Raw genomic sequence first — 17,802 nt, forward strand, 5'->3', positions numbered from 1 at the left:
ATTTGCCATTTGTTGAAGTTTGCCAAGTCCCTAAACGTTTTGCCAAAGGAAAAATAAGTTCATCTCCAAGTGTTTGGCATTTTTGACTTGGTATTTCCCAAAATATTGGACCCAACTATTTTTGTCCGGGAATCTTTCATCTTCACGGGAAATTCTCTCGCGCGTCGCGCGGGCGCTTTCTTTTTCGCGCGCAATTCCTTCGCCCGTCGCCGCCAATTCTCTCGCGCGTCGCGCGGCCGTGTTCATCCCGCAAGTCCACATCGCCGCTTGGTCCAGGTCGTCGAGATTCGATCGAGGCAACAGTTCTAGGTAGCACCGCGGCATCCAGGTCCCAAGGCTTCCGCAAGGAGGGCTTCGAGGTCACCAAAAGAGGCGGCGATGGATCTCCTTCGTCCCCGTGTGAAGAAAGGAGGCGGCGCGCGGGGGAAAGAAAAGAGTCGCGCGCGGGGAGGAGTCGTCTCGCGGGAAACTACCGCGACGTGGGGAGTACGGGCACGACAAGGAGTCCAAGATTCTCTGGATATTAAAATTGCCAAGCCATTGTGCCTATGCAAAAATGCCAAGTTTGGTCCATCAAATGCCAAGTTTGCCAAAATGCATAAGTCAAATGCAAAACTGTTGGAGAGCAATTTTTAAGATTTTTGGTAAATTTTAAGAATGCAAAGTCCAATTGCATAACTGTTGGAGATGCTCGCAAAGGCATAGAGTTTGTGGAGCAGGCGCGCGATGATGCCGCGAGCTAGCTGCGGTGAAAACCCAGAAGAAGCTAGGTATGGCGTGCCTTGTGCTGTTATGCAGAGAAAACCGTGTGGGCGGTTTGGTTCTTTGTCGCCTGATTTGTTCAGGGGAGGAGGAGTGGTCGCTTGTTTTGCGCCGGCCGCCGGGGGAGCTCGTCGACCGGCTGGAAGATTGCCTGCCGGTTGCACGGTAAAGTTAGAGGCTTTTAAGCTGTATTGGTTGTTGTCTTTACTCCTCCAGTCCTCCGTATGTTATTATAGATAATATATAACTGTAAATTGTGTTGTACAATGTTAGATGCAGAAGTGCATGTAGGGTGACATTATTTCATACCAAAAGAAATGTTGTTATAATAGCCTATATATAAAGGTAGTCCTATCGATCGCTCTGTAAAATATCCCAAACACCAACCATGGCCAAGCACCATCTCCACCTCATCGTGACTCTCCTTTTTGTTGCCACCATCTTGACCACTCCAGGCACTACCTCAGCTAGCTCATCGACACCGCCGCCGACGGCAACATCGCCACCGCCACCGACGGCAACGTCGCCGCCAGCAGCACCACCGCCGCCGGGAAGCTCGCCAGCAGCACCACGAACAGCGTACGAGATGCTGGAGCAGTACAATCTGAGCCGTGGCATCCTTCCCGAAGGCGTGACGGGGTACGACCTCCGCCCGGACGGCTCCTTCGAGGTCTACCTCCCCGGTGACTGCAGCGTCCATGTCGCCGGCGGGACGCCGATCCGGTACAGTAGCGTCATCGCTGGGAACATCCAGTCCCAGTGGATCCGAGCTCTCAAGGGAGTGAAGGTGAAGGTTTTGCTGACATGGATTGCCATCACTGGAGTGAATCGCACCCAAGACGGCCAGCTCAATTTCTTTGCAGGTCGGATATCCAAGTCGTTTCCTGTTGACAAGTTTGCTAATAGCCCCCAGTGTGTGTAGTTGAGGCTTCGACGTACGATGGCTCCGTAAAAGGAAGCAATATATAACCATCGATATTATTGCCACTAATAGATGTTGATTGAGTATATATGCTTGGCATTTGGTTTTGGTGGGTAATAAGGTATTTCTGTTGAATAGATGTTGTTCACGCAAAAAAAAAAAAAATGCTACACGACAAACACCTCAACATGTGATTCTTAGGTCGGAAGTTTCGGCAATAACTCGATCGTAAATTCTGGGTAGACAAGCTGTTTCAGTTCGGTCCGTAGCTACAGGCATATAACGTACAAAGAGCAATCATGCTTTTGTGGTGATGGGAATTACGCTAGTTTTTTTAAAGAACTACTACTAAAGCCTAGGTATTTTTTGAGAGAACTACTAAAGCTTAGTTGTTGTGCTTTCTCAATGATAAAAGACTAGTTCAAAGAAAGTAGTAGGAAAAATTGTTTAATCACTCACCCTGTAAAGAACTTTGGTAGGGTGTGCCACTACTACACTAACTATTTTTACCGTCTGGCAAAAAGCCTTAATAGAGGAGGGCAATGAGCCGCCTCTGCTACGAGGTCTTTGTTAATGCCATTTCCAGGGGCAGTGCATATATGCCTTCCCATCTTTGTTAATACAAAACAAATACAAAAATAAGTGGCCCACACGCAGGGCGTCACCACAAGTGTACTAGATTTATATATACCACCATGGTGCCAACCTACCTTGATCCGATCAGCCTTCCTTGTTGGATCGACACTGCACCGTCATGCCATCTGCCCGCAGTCGGGGCAACATGCACTAGTACACAGATGCTCTAAGCCGGCGGGGGCAAAAAATTTTCACAGGCGGTTTTACTTGTAACACGACTGTGTTGTAAATTTGTACGGCAAGATTTAAAAACCGCCTGTGTTAATGGATTTGCACAGGCGGTTCACATAAGGAAACCGCCTGTGTAAATGGAGCATTAACACAGGCGGTTTTCTTATGTGAACCGCCTGTGCTATTCTTTCTATAAATACCCCACCCCTGCTTCCTCCTCGGGCAGAACTGTAGGTAGCAGCCACATTCCATTGGAGCACATCTTGGAGGTCCAGTTTTTCCAAAATACAAGGGGGGAGGTTTTGATCTTCATTTCTTGGAAGGAGGTGGCTAAGAAAGGTTAGTTGATGCCTCTAAAGGCTCTTTTTGTGCCCCCTTGCTCAATTAGAGCTACTTTTTGGATCTAGGGTTTCACCATGAGAGAGAGAGAGTAGAATAGCTAGGTATGGACTATATTTGCTCAAATGAGATTGCTTAAGATGGTTAGATGATGTCTCTCCTCTCTTTTTTTCTATGTTTTCTTCTCTAATTAGTGAATCCAAGAAATATATATGTAGTGCTTTCCATGAATGGTGTTTCCATGCTTGGGAAGAAAGAGAAAGATAAGTTTTCTATTGTTTAGGATGTTCATTTTTATGTAAATTTGATTTCATTATGCAATATGTATTTTTATATATTTCCATGTTTCCTTATCAAATTTATTATAGTGAATCAAGGTATATATTTAGTTGAATCCATCAATGGTGATTTTCTACCTTGTCAATTTGATTTAGTTGTTAGTTTTTTATTATTACTTAGGGTTTTGTCTTTATTTTTAATGTTAGCTCCGAGGTTTTCATCTTCACAAGTTGTTGTTTGAAAGGTTAGATGACAATTTTCCTAAACTACCTGTTTTGCATTGAGATCAATTAATTTACTAATTTTTGCACAGCTCATGATGGAGCGGTCCTTCTGGATGTATAACTTATCAAGACTAGATCCATCATACATACCTGAGGTCCATAGGTTTGTTGATGCTGCTAAGAACCATGCTTTGAGAACAAAGACGAAGCACATATATTGTCCATGCATCGACTGCAGAAATATTAATATTTTTGAAGATACTGAAGCAATCATTTCTCATCTGGTATGCCGAGGATTTATGAAGGATTACTTGATTTGGACAAAGCATGGAGAGGGTAGCTCGGCACCTTATACAATTGGGGACCCTGCGAATATTGATGTCGACGGTCCAGACATGCCTGATGAAGGATTTCAGTTTTTGCACGACACACACCGAAGTGAACATGTTGTGCCAAATGTCACTGCTGGTGGTTTTGCTGGGAGAAATGCTGATGACAGAACTCATGTCTTACCAAATGATACAGCCGCAGAAGATTTTGAATTCTTAGAGGCAATGTTGCATCGTCATACTGAACCATCAATGTTATTAATGAAAGGGATGGAGGCCTTGAAGAAGGCGGCTGAAGAGCCTCTGTATGATGAGTCCAAGGGTTGTACCAAAGAGTTCACGACGCTGAGATCTGTGCTAAAACTACTGATGGCAAAAGCCAGGTATGGTCTGTCTGATGTTGGATTCGATACGTTCTTAAGTATTATCGGAGACATGCTTCCCAAGGAGAACAAATTGCCTGCTAACACGTACCATGCAAAGAAGCTGATCAGTCCGCTCACTATGGGTGTCGAGAAGATCCATGCGTGCAGGAATCATTGTATCCTATATCGCGGTGATGAATACAAGGACTTGGATAAGTGTCCAAAGTGTGGTGCAAGTCGGTATAAGACAAATAAAGACTATCGACATGAGGATTGTGCTGCCTCCATGTGTACAGCAGAGAAGAAGCGAAAGAAGACCCAAAAGAAGACCCAGCAGAGTTCAAAACCCACCAGCAAAGATAAAGAAGAGGTTGATTATTATGCGCAGAAAAAGATTCCTGCTTTAGTGATGTGGTACCTTCCAGTGATAGATCGGCTGAGGAGTTTGTTTGCTAACCCTGACGATGCAAAACTAATGAGTTGGCATGCTTCGGATGAGCACAAAAATGATGGCAAGCTTCGCCATCCAGCCGATGGAAAGCAGTGGCAAGATTTTAATGAGAACCATCAAGACTTTGCCAGCGAACCAAGAAATGTTAGGTTTGCACTGAGTACCGACGGAATGAATCCATTTGCTGAGAGGAGCAGCAAGCACAGCACATGGCCGGTGATTCTCACCATCTACAACCTTCCTCCATGGTTGATGCAGAAGCGAAAATACCTTTTGCTAACCATACTTATCTCTGGACCAGTCCAACCTGGAGTTGACATGGATGTTTTCTTGGAGCCCTTAATGGAGGAGATGAAAATGTTATGGATACAAGGTGTTGAAATGGTAGACGAGTATCTCAAAGATTCATTCACACTAAGAGCAATTATTTTTGTTACGATCAATGATTACCCTGCTCTCTTCACATTGTCAGGGCAATTCAAGGGAAAGGTTGGTTGTGTGGTGTGCATAGATGGAACCCATTATGTGTCCCTTAATGCATCTAAGAAAATAGTGTACATGAGGCATAGACGATTCTTATCAAAAGGGCACAGGTACCGCCTAAAAAAGATGGATAAGTACTTCGACAATAATGATGAAAGGAACTCAGATGCACCATCAGGTAATAGCAAAGGCCAGAGAGTTTTCAAAATTGTGAGCAACATCAACTTTGTGTTCGGAAAGAAGACAAAGGATGGAAAACCAAGAAAGGATGTGAAACCAACTCCAGGGGCAACATTCAAGAAGAAGTCCATTTTCTTTGAGTATTTGCCATACTGGAAAGAATTGGACATACGACACGCGATCGATGGTATGCACGTCCAGAAGAACGTGTTTGAAAGCCTAATTGGCACATTGCTAGATATCAAGACGAAGACAAAGGAAGGACTCAATTCACGCTTCGACATGGTACAGTTAGGTATAAAAAAAGAGCTTCATCCTGTTCTTCAAGAAAATGGAAAGTACCATCTCCCAGCAGCAAGCTACAACCTCAGCATAGATGAGAAACATGTGATGTGTGAGTGGTTGAAGAATTTGAAAGTACCCTCTGGATTCTGCTCTAGTATACGAAGTATTGTGTCAATGAAAGACCTTACACTCACCAACTACAACTCACATGATTGTCATGTAATGCTGACTACTTTCCTCCCTATTGCAATAAGGGCTATCAATCCAGTGTTCTTGAAGATGGCAGTCACACGATTGTGCTATTTTTTCAATAAGGTCACACAAAAGGTAATTGACCGTGATGAGTTAGAATCCCTTCAGCAATTCGCAGTGGAGACAGTGTCACAGTTTGAGATGTGTTTTCCCCCATCATTCTTTGATATCATGGTGCACCTTGTGGTGCACTTAGTTCCTCAAATACAAGCATTGGGTCCCATGTACCTGCATGAAATGTGGACGTACGAGCGTTTTATGGCAATACTAAATGGCTATGTATCAACTCGTGCTCGTCCTGAGGCATCCATGATAGAGGGGTACTGTACTGAAGAGGCAATTGAGTCCGGAGGACCATTCTGCAATAGTGTCCTAAGAGACCAGGTCGCAATAGGTTTGCCTCCATCAAGGCATGAGGGTAGGCTGCATGGAAGTGGGAGGATTGGACGGAAATCATTCATCCCGCCAGATTACAATACAGTCCTTGAGGCACATCACAGCATCTTACATCAGCTCTCGATTATGGAGCATTTGCTCGGTCAACACTTGAATGAGCTTCGAGAACATAATCCTGGGCAAACGAATGATTGGATAATGAAGGAACACAAGAAACAATTGTACACATGGCTAAGGGAGCAGGATATTCCATCTGGGGAAACAATTGAGGAACAAACCATCAAGGCTTTGGCATCTGGACCATCACGCCAAGTGACAACATGGCAAACATATGACATAAGTGGATTCACATTTCATACCAAATCCAAGGATAAAAAGAGCATGACACAAAATAGTGGTGTTCGATGCGAGGCCATAGACGACGAAACTGGTGATATTATTACATACTTTGGCTTCATCGAGGACATATGGGAACTAGACTATGGTACATTTCAGATCCTCGTGTTTCGATGTCAATGGGTAGAAGATAAACATGTCACAGTGGATAATTATGGGGTCAGAGTTCTTGATCTAAGTAAAGTGGGATACAAAGATGACCCGTGGATCCTTGGTAACCGTGCTGCACAGGTGTTCTATGCTGAACAGATCCTTTCTAAGAATGAGAAGAAAACTACTGACAAGCTGAAGCATGTAGTTTTTCCAGGAAAGCAACAAGCAATAGGAGTTGATGGTGTAGCGGATCTGGAGGATTTTAACCAGTTCAGCGACATGTCCCTCTTTGTGGATGACTATCCTGCTAAGATAAGAAATGTTGAGCGAAGCATCTCACAAAGTTCTTTGCCTTGGGTGCGCGCTGATGGACAAGGAAGAATAGTAACTGCCTAGATTGTATTTGTCATTCATCATGTAAACTCTAGTCATCATGTAATCTCACTCAAATTTATGAAACTATATGTGAGACCTTTCGATTTCGATTTAGAACTACACTTTCGTAACGCTTTGTCAAATGCCACATAATTATGTTACAAATAATGTAGGAACAATATAATTATATTATAATATCAATACATAAATAATATATATAATACTAAAAATTAAAAAGAAATTTAGAAACAATATAATTATATTATAATATCAATACATAAATAATATATATAACACTAAAAATTAAAAAGAAATTTAGAAACAATATAATCATATTATAATATCAATATACAAAGAATATATGACACTAAAAATTAAAAAGAAATTTAGAAACAATATAATCATATTATAATATCAATATACAAAGAATATATAACACTAAAAATTAAAAAAAAATTTAGAAACAATATAATCATATTATAATCATATTATAATATACATTAAATATATGATACAAATATATTTTACATTAAAAATAATGTAGAAACAATATAATATACAAGTTATTTTACATTATGTTACAACAAATAATGTACAAACAATATAATTGAAAAATATTTATACAGGCGGTTCACATAGCGAACCGCCTGTAGAAATGCATTGTCAAATGCCACATAATTATGTTACAAATAATGTAGGAACAATATAATTATATTATAATATCAATACATAAATAATATATATAATACTAAAAATTAAAAAGAAATTTAGAAACAATATAATTATATTATAATATCAATACATAAATAATATATATAACACTAAAAATTAAAAAGAAATTTAGAAACAATATAATCATATTATAATATCAATATACAAAGAGTGCAAAAATAATGTACAAACAATATAATATACAAGTTATTTTACATTATGTTACAACAAATAATGTACAAATAATATAATTGAAAAATATTTATACAGGCGGTTCACATAGCGAACCGCCTGTAGAAATGCATTTCTACAGGCGGTTCACATAGACAGCCGCCTGTAGAAATGCATTTCTACAGGCGGTTGGCATTGACCACCGCCTGTAGAAATGATTTCTACAGGCGGTGGTCAATGCCAACCGTCTGTAGAAATGCCGCCCATATATATTCCGTGCCCAGACCCCCCCGAAATTTTCTAAGTCCGAAGGCGCCATTCAGTTCAAACGACGCCGTCAGGCTGCGCATTTTTTCCGCCGCCGCCGCCGCCGCCGGTCTCGCCGCCGTCGTTTCCTCCGCGCCGCCCTCTTCTCTGACCCCGACGCCACCAGGTATGCCCGCCCCCCTCTCTTCTGTGTCTCTGTGCCTGCCACCTCCGGTCACAGTGCGGCCGCGCTGCAGCCGCCGCTGCCCCGCGGTCGCCCCGCCGTCGCCGCCGTCGTCGCTGTCGCCGCCCACCCCCACCTCCCCGTCCCCCACCCCGTCCCCTCCCCTGCGCACCATAGAGGTTGAAGAAACCTCCCCTACGCATGCGGTCGAAGAAACATCCCCTGCGCTCGAGGTTGAAGAAGGTCCTGACGTGTGGGGCCCACACGTCAGTGACTCAGATGAATTTTTCTTTTGGAGGAAATTGGCTGATCTTTGGAAAATCATAGTAAATTCTAGAAAAATCGTAAAATAGCAAATATAGACTTTTTGGAATCCTTGTAAAATTGTCTATCCAGTAGATCTATAATATGGCATGTTTTAGTTTGAAATTTTAGCTGTAAAAATAGATTTAGGCAGTTAGGTTTTAATTGCTTGTTGTATTTATCTTTTTCATAACTGTAGTAGTAGTGCTCAAATAAATATGAAATTATTGTGATATGCTTTTCATATGATATTGGAGGTCTAGTAATTGTTTCATGAATTTAGGAATAATAGATTAAGAGATATAAAAATAACTAATGCCCTATGTTGCTTTGCTCTTATTCTTAGTAGATTTGCATGTTTATATTGTTTGACTCAGTTAAGATGTGAATCTTGCCTTAAGGTAAATATATGAGTTGTAGTACTTTTCATAAGCTTTCCCAAAAGCTAAACAACACAATTTTTGGTTAAGCACATGTGTAGTTATAGTATTTTAAAGTAATGTTTAGAACAAAGTTCACAATTTAGTAAGCTTTCTAGAAAAGATGTAGCAAATATTCACTTTTAATTATTTATAAGTCAACTATTTATTAGTCAACGATTGACTTAGAGTATTATCTTCAGTGTTCATACTATACTATATAACATTTCTGATAACATATATGCTTTAGAATCTTGCAATGACGACTTCTCCAAGTGAAAACACGGAGCAGGCACAAGGGTCCGGCCCTATGGAGCAAGCACCAGGGTCTGGCCCCACCGTGCAAGAAAAAGGGACAGACCACACCGAGAAGGCACCAGGGTCCGGCCCCACGGTGCAAGAAAAAGGGTCAGACTGCACCGAGAAGGCACTAGGGTCTAGCCCCACCGTGCAAGAAAAGGGGTCCGAGCACGTAGAGAAGGAACAAGGGTCCCACAACACGGAGCAGGCAGAAGGGTCACGTGAGTCAACTCCTTCGTACGAGACCTCGGTAAGCGACATTCCTGATCCTCGCATAGAGAGGAACGCCCGTCGTGAGTACGCACGTGACCCCGATTACAACCCAGAGATAGAAGAGGTGAATTACTCATTCATAATTATATGTTTCTATACTTTTATGCGCCTCATTCATAATTACATGTCTTTATATGAATAGGAGGTGCTATCTCAATTGAAAGAAATGGAGGAAATCCTATCCCAAGAAGAAGTTGCACATGAAAGTGCACCTGAGCCGACGACGGAGACGACCACTGAGACCGGGAACAAAAGGAAACGAGGTGAAAGAGGATTGAATCAGTTCCCAAAAGTAACTTATAGAGTTACAGATGTCAGTGCGACTGGACAACCCTTAGCTCCAGCGAAGAATTGTCTAATTTTTTTAAGGAGGAGGCTAAGAAAGAAGTCGAACAGGTGATGAATAAAATGCTCTTCGATCCTCCTCCTGAGTTGATGCAGCGACTGGCGTCTGCAATGTCTAGCCAATTGAGTGGTCAGCCTCGCCAGATGCAGCTAGTGGTCGCCCCGACAACATCACAACAGGCTCCAGTTGTCCCAAGTAGTGTGGCGTCTACTGGAAACAAGGACCGGTATCCAGTTGACGAGATTGAAAGTCCTGTTCGTTGCTCCCTAGTCATAAGGTACGGTCTTAACAATAATCGTACAAGGGAAGTAGCCACAGGACTTGCAATCCCGGGGCGCCAGTTTCATGGTAGCAATATTCCAGAGGACTATTGTAGGGTGGAAGTGCAGACAGTTGTCCAAGGATATGAGGATGACATGCTAGACATTCCTGGTCCTGAGGGTATTGAGAAGCTGGGACAAGCTATCAAGAATTTCATTCTTTGGCCTCGACGAGACGTCCTGTTGTCTGAGGTACCACAACCTTCATCCCAAGAAGTACCACTGACTCAGGAGTCGTCCCTTCCAGATGTCGGTGGTAACATAACTCTTCCGAGTCTACCACCCTCTCCGATCTTCGCTCCACCATCCTCACCTATAATGCCTCACCCACCATCCCCACCACCATCACCTAAACCACAACCTTCGCCAGCACCACCAGAATCTTCCACACCACCACCACCCAAAAATGCCGAGACACCACCACAACCAACCAAAGATGACGAGACGACACCACCGCCACCAAAAAAGTTAAAATTTTCGGTGCCGAAATTGGTTTCGCCGTTCGAGCCAAAGAAGAGGAAGTCTGCTGGTACTGCCCTATTTTTGTCAGGAATTGCTATGAGCCGCACGACAAAATTAGTTGACTTGGCTGAGCACGAGAAGGCAGCGAAGAAGTCTGAACCAGCTTTTGTAAATATTAGGCCACCCACTAAAGATGATTATAAGTATGTCCCTAAGAAATATGAGTTGGGTAGGCCTCTACTCACTTGGGATAAACTTAAAAAGGTCCCAGCTGGTGTAAAAAGGTTCCATGACTGGTATATGAGAGCAGCTTCTGTTGGCATTGACACGATCAGTGTAGATATACCAGCAGAGGCATTTAATAGTGATCATACAAGAGCAATTGTGACCTTCGAGGACATGTGGTTAATGATGAACCTACAAAGACTCGATGTGCAGCTCATAACTGTGTTTGCATTGTAAGTGTCACTCATACATTGCTTTAAATTTGTGAGTTATTATTTGTGAGTTACATTAAATTTTAATACTAACATACAAGTGCACGTTGCAGAATGCAATATGAACAGCAACAGATGCGGTACGGTCCGGATCCAAGCACTAATGCGAATAAAAGGGTCGCGTATATGAGCCCAATGAGGATATGTGAGGACGAGCACACTTTTAGGATCGGAAAAGATCATGACTCCTTAAAAGGTTTGGATCCAAAAGAGCAGGAGGACGAAATAAAGAAAAGGGAAAAGAAACAAATAGCTAGTTACGGCCTCTACCTAGCCATGACAATGCTAGAGTTTCAAGACAGGGAATTAATATTCGCACCATATAACTTTAGGTAAGTGTCAGTTTGCATGCATCGTATTAATAGTTAAAATGCGCACTTTGATCACAAAGTTCATTCTCTCAGGGACCACTGGATCTGCTTAATGATTAATCCCAAGCATGGACGTGTGCATGTCCTAGACTCCGCAGACTATGAACCAACAACTTATGCACCATTCATTTCTCTCTTAGAACGGTAAGCTAAGTAAAATATGTATACAAAATTTTATAAGAGTTTGACAATAACTTGCAGAATGTTTTTGATATCATAGGGCCTATAGGTATTATAAGATTAAAGGAGGAAAGTGCGAGTCAGGAATACAAGGGCAGCCTTTGAGGTTCTTTTATAAGTGGCCGGTACGTATGAAAGTTTACCAAGTTATTCTCGCTAGCTATATACATAGAATACGCATCATGTTGCAACTCACAAATATGCTCTTTTTCTTTATATAGTGTCACAAGCAACCACTAGGATCGGTCCACTGTGGATTCTACGTATGTGAGTTCATGAGAGAGGGTGGAAGATATATGACTAACCCTTATAAGGTAATTAATGCTCTAAGTAATTAAGGTTGTTAATTATGTATTATGAACATTAAATATATGATGTTTTCTAACTTCCTGTGCAGCAAAAAGACTTTGAAAAGGCGAAGAGCATGAGTGAAGCCACTTTATACAACATAGTTGAGGACCTCTGCAAATTCATGTTGCGAGAAGTCATTCCCAGCGAAGGGAAATATCACGATCGGACCAGCGCCCTAGCAAAGCCTGAATACGGAGCGCTAAGGGAGATTAGTAGGCTTAAGCTAACTCGATCCGGTTATTAGAGCAGAGGTTTCAGAGGTGAAACCTCTAATGCATGTAACAGAAAAAACTTGATGTGTGATCATGTTTGTAATTAATGTAACCTTATGTAAAGTAACAGTATATATAAATGAATTGCATGTTGCAATGGTTTACATGATCTCTAGGCTTCAGTAGTTTGAATATTACGTGTATATATATATATGTTGTATGTACATATTAAAATATAAAATGAAAAAAGGTTCTAGTGGGAAAATTTAGAAATTTAAAATTTTTAACACAGGCGGTTATATAATGAGAACCGCCTGTAGAAAGTTCATTTCTACAGGCGGGTTGCATAGCTGAACCGCCTGTAGAAATCTATTTCTACAGACGGTTCTAGGTTACCCGCCTGTGGAAACTCTTGATTTCCACAGGCACCCAGCGCAGGCGGTTCTCCAAACCGCCTGTGAAATGGGGTTGGAAACCGCCTGTATAGTGCTTCTGTGTACTAGTGAAGCTCGCCTACGCTTAGACAGTGAGGAATGGGGAGACATTATAATGATAGCAAGGGAGAGAGGAGAGGAAGAGGGAGAGAGGGTCCAACTCAGCTTGAATATATGATCCACCTTGTCTCTCCACACTAGCCTCCTTCAGCTCGCCTTCATACCCACTCCTCGAGCCGCCAACCGGAGGTGGAGGGGGCTTGAATGACGCCTCTAAAAGTGGAGGGGCTGCATAGCCTCTAGAGAGTCCACACCACCCATGCTTATAGCTTGATGGGATTTGCCTTTGTCCTTGCAGTTGTGGACTTATAGTAGATTCGAATGCCAACGTCTTTCTCCTTCGTGAGCTACCACAAATAGAGGGCGGTAGTCCACTCACTGTAGCTGGAATGGGTAAGGTGCTCGGGCGCCACCAAATGGATGTGGTGGGGGCCCACACATACCTAGTCTACCACCATCCCATCTACCAATGCCCGTGCCATAGGTGCATTAGGTCGAGATCAGTCGATGAGGAGAGAGAGGTAGTGGGGCGGTGAGATAAAGGGAGGTTGTGAGTTAGATGCGTGAGGCCATTAGATCGTGAAGGAGAGAGACGAATGATGGAGGGTGTGTTTGTGATGGTGGAAAGAAATGTTTAGGATGAGGCAGGGAGAAATGGTTAGGGAGTCGTAGAGAAATAACCCTATCTAAAACAGGCAACAATGTTAAACACTTCCTTGTTATAGAAAAGGAGTTAGAGGAGAAGCACATCCCCTATGACAGCAACAAAAACACAAAAACAATGGCAATGATGATGATGCTCCGCTAAACTTCTAGGTGCCAAAGCACACATCGGCAACTGTAACTTTGTGGCTCAAATCGATAATGATAACCTCAAAATCAATGTGGCTTGGCCTATCACTACCGTTTCAAGCCATGAACTGGCAGTAATGGACCGGTTCATAAGAAACTAGCAGTGATGGCTAACAGTGATGGTCAGTTCACTAATAGTAAATGTAAATTAGTAATTTTATCTTTCTTCTCTATTTTATCAATCTGGAGATCAATTAAGTAGAACAGATTATATCTTTCATTCGAAAAAGGACGGATACAAGATGCCGTGAAGCAAACGAGAATCATCATCGTCAATTAATGTTCCATGTGTGCAGGATGTTCCAACATATTAGTCAGCTTCGAAGTCACATCAAAACTAAGTTTTTTTTTTCCAATTGACAGTTTCCATCAAAAAGAAAAATTTACATACCAACACATACATATAATATCCCAAATATTAAGCGCCTTGCAACCATAAACATTGTCAAGGTCTATATAATTGTATATATACTATACATGAAATATTTTTTTTCAAACACAGCATCTCATCTCTTTAGCGAGATTCACTCGACTCATCAACATTAATAAATCATTAAATCTACACCACAAAAGCGAGCAGCCACCGCGCACCATCAACGGCCAAGAGACGGAAGCAGCAGGCCAGCGCAGCCATGGCCAGGAACCACCATTTCGTCCTTGCTGTATTCCTCATGGCTGCTGCCGGCACCACCACCACCACCACCACAGCCACCTCACCATCAGGCAACTCGACGCCGACGCCGACGGCGTACGAGATGCTGGAGCGGTACGATTTCCCGCGAGGCATCCTCCCGGAGGGCGTGCAGCGGTACGAGCTCCGCCCCGACGACGGCTCCTTCGAGGTGTTCCTCTCGGGCCGCAGCTGCGAGTTCCGCGTCGGCGACCGGTACCTGCTCCGGTACGACCGCCGGATCTCCGGGACGGCGCGGGAAGGCTCCATCCGCGCGCTGCAGGGCGTGAGCGTCAAGGTGCTGTTCGTGTGGCTCGCCATCACCGAGGTGGACCGCGCCGGCGACCAGCTCAGCTTCCTCGTCGGCCCGCTCGCCGCGTCGTTCCCAACGAAAAACTTCGCCGAGAGCCCGCGCTGCCAGTGTGGCTTCGACTGCGCCTACGTCGCCGGCGACGCCGCCGCCGCCACTGCCGTCGCGGCCTCCTGATGCCAAGGCACCTCATCTTCTTCCTGCTGCTGCTGGCTGTCACCGTAACTGTTGCTGCATTTGTCCATGACTTCATGTATCATAGTATTGGGGATTATTTGTTGTTTTGTGATCTGTGTACAAATCAATGAAAGAAATAGGCTTTTGGTTCTTGGGAGATTGAGCGATTCCAATTTGACGATGCCATGGCGTTGCTGGCTCACACAGTCACACTCTCCTGAATGTTGCATTCTTGCATTGCCTACAGCTGTTCTCTTGACGAGGGCTGCAGATTATCCCCTGGCGATTTCTTGACAGATTTGTGGAGTCGTTTCGTGCTTGGGGTTAATTTAGTTAAGATTTTGAGCGACGTTGGCATCGCGTCTCAGTTTTCTACACCAACTACTCTACATTTTTAATCGGTCGGAAGCAGAATATTCGGTATAGCTGCTGGTTCAGTGAAAGAACAACGCCACCTTGGCAGGGATCTGGCAGTTCAGAAGGAGACAAAGGTTGCTTGTGTGGACTTTGGCATGATTGGTGACAAATGATTACTCTTCGTCCCTGGTTGATCCAGCAGGGTGGCAAATTAATGTGGTGAACACTGTCCCGTTCAGTGAGTACTCAGTAAGATAAGATTAGATTATATGAACAAGGGAAGCTCTCGCCATCGCCAGTCGCAGCGCAGCAGCTTGTTTGCCTTGGACCGGGGCAGCTGGCTATCCGCAGGCGCAGCCCCAGCCCGCTGCTGTCGCTCTGACCGCAACATGTAAGCCCGCATGCTTCTTCAGGTTTGGCGGTGGAGGCCAGGGTGAAAAATTTTTTCGGCACCTGCCGATAAATAAGAAATTTCGGACATTTCGAAAATTTCGGATGAAATTTAAATAAATTCAAATTGATTTTTTAAAAAATTTGACATTTTTTTACTAAAAAAGCTTTCTAATATATCACTCATCACAAATTTATATAATATTAACGAAATAACACAATATATTATTGCGGTAGTACAGCGGGCTGACGGTGGGCGAGCTGCATATGCTAGTGTCACGGAATATGTGAGTGAGAAAATTAAATATTTTTGAAGAAATTTAGGGCTTTGATAAGACTAGAAGATATGATGGGTCATTTTATTGTTGTTTGGAGTAATTTTGAAGCGAAATATGAATTTAACCGAAAAATTTGACTGATATAAAATTTTTTTCGAACCTCACTGAAAAATGTGAAATTTCGAAAATTTCGGCGAAATTTCGCCGAAAAAGAAAACCCTGGTGGAGGCTGCGAAGTCTAGCAGGGCCTGCTTATCTTTGGTGCAAAGACGTGTGCAGGGTAATTAGCAATCATCTGAGCAGACAATTGTTGCTAAATTTACTGGAGGCCGTCTTGTGTTTTCCTTTCTGTCTTTGGGCTGAACATGCAGTGGGTTGTATTGTGCTGGCAACCCCAGCGAACTTGTAACGTTATGCTTTCTTAAAGCAGAGTTTAATCTCTTCAAAAAAAACAATTGTTGCTAAATTTGGATAAAAAAACAAATGTTGCTAAAACTAAAGCATGCAGAAACAGCCGTTGGTAGGATTGCAGACAATTGTTAACATTATAGTACAGTTTTGATTCTATATAACCAAAGAAATAGAGACGTGTGATTCTGCAACTCCAAGCAGTAGATGAACACCAAAGCCTCTTTTAAATACAGAAAAAGAATCTCAACGACTGGCCAAGCAAAATTTGGATGCCTGTAAATCCAGAAACAAGTTACTCTGTAATCAAGTTTGAACAAATGGTAGAAACCTAGTGAGTCTCCAACAACAGTACCACATGGCAGAAAGCCAGCTGCTTTTAAGCCTACCAACTACTAGAAAAATGACGCGTGCTTCGCGGGCCCTGCCGAACGTATTCTCCTCTAATTCGTCGTGTAATACTTTCTTCACACTCGTGAAGAAAGTTATTTTGGATAATGACACGATCTCTAAAACCTAACTTCGACTACTTAAAAAGTTATTTAACAAAAGGTGGTGTGTATATATATATATATATATATATATATATATATATATATATATATATATATATATATATATTCCAAGACAAATCTATTCGTTTCATATTTCTAAGTTCAATAACTTAAAAGTTATTCATGATTTATATTTGTAATGTTTGCTCTAAACCTTGTTCAAAATGATTTTCTTTACGAGTGTGGCACTACCGAAATCCAACTCTTTGCCGAGTGTAAAATGGTTTGCCGAGTGTATTTCTTCGGACAGTGCCAGAAAAGACACTCGGTAAAAAAAATACTCGGCAAAGAAGGTCTTTGGCGGAAAAAAAACATTTGCTTAGTGTAAGAGAAAACACTCGACAGAGACCTTTGCAGAATATAAAAAAAACACTCGCCAAATAAAATTTCAAATTGAATTTTGAAGCCCTAAACAAATTTAAATTAAAAAATTTTCAACTACAAAGTTGTATAACTTCTCAAGATCTACAACCTTTATTTTGGTTATTTCTTTATTTAACAAAGTCAAAATAAATTTGTTCACAAATTTTATATATCTCTCTTATAGTTTATGAAACTATAAGAGAGATATATAAGATTTATGAAAAATGTTAGAATCATCATGTCGGATGAACAAATGACAAAATAATCAAAATAAATTCTATAGATCTTGAGAAGTTATGAAATTTTGTATTTGCCAACCTTTTCATTTGAGTTCATCTTGTCATGTAAAACTACATCTTTATTTAAAAATGTGAATTTTTCAAATGACCTCGGATGGAAAAACTCTCTAAATAACCTTTGTAGATCTCAAAATATTATGAAATTTTGTAGTTAATAACTTTTATTTTGAAATTATTTTGTCATGTAAAAACTATGTTTGAATTTTTCAAATTTAAAATTTAAATTTTGTAAATGATCTCGGATGGAGAAACTCTCTAAATAAAAATTATAGATCCTAAAAAGTTATGAAACTTTGTGAATGATAACTTTTTGATTTGAAATAGTTTAGGACCTGTAATAATTAATTTACACGTGATTTGGTATAA

General features: G+C 41.9%; 2 protein-coding genes across 2 annotated transcripts; both read left to right on the forward strand.

The window, feature by feature from the left end:
• Positions 1,151 to 1,711, forward strand: LOC8076928 (probable transport accessory protein MmpS3). The gene has a single exon (XM_021461969.1). The coding sequence runs from the start codon at positions 1,151 to 1,153 to the stop codon at positions 1,682 to 1,684; it is 534 nt and encodes a 177-aa protein (XP_021317644.1). The 3' UTR covers positions 1,685 to 1,711.
• On the forward strand, positions 14,177 to 14,968 carry LOC8076930 (uncharacterized protein At5g01610). Its single transcript, XM_002449240.2, has one exon. The coding sequence runs from the start codon at positions 14,263 to 14,265 to the stop codon at positions 14,785 to 14,787; it is 525 nt and encodes a 174-aa protein (XP_002449285.1). The 5' UTR covers positions 14,177 to 14,262; the 3' UTR covers positions 14,788 to 14,968.

This window comes from Sorghum bicolor, chromosome 5 (assembly GCF_000003195.3).
Source record: "Sorghum bicolor cultivar BTx623 chromosome 5, Sorghum_bicolor_NCBIv3, whole genome shotgun sequence".
NCBI classification, from domain to species: domain Eukaryota; kingdom Viridiplantae; phylum Streptophyta; class Magnoliopsida; order Poales; family Poaceae; genus Sorghum; species Sorghum bicolor.

Bases quoted from the DNA above. Each gene is read 5' to 3' on its own strand.
- LOC8076928 (XM_021461969.1), top strand. From the start codon at position 1,151: ATGGCCAAGCACCATCTCCACCTCATCGTGACTCTCCTTTTTGTTGCC.
- LOC8076930 (XM_002449240.2), top strand. From the start codon at position 14,263: ATGGCCAGGAACCACCATTTCGTCCTTGCTGTATTCCTCATGGCTGCT.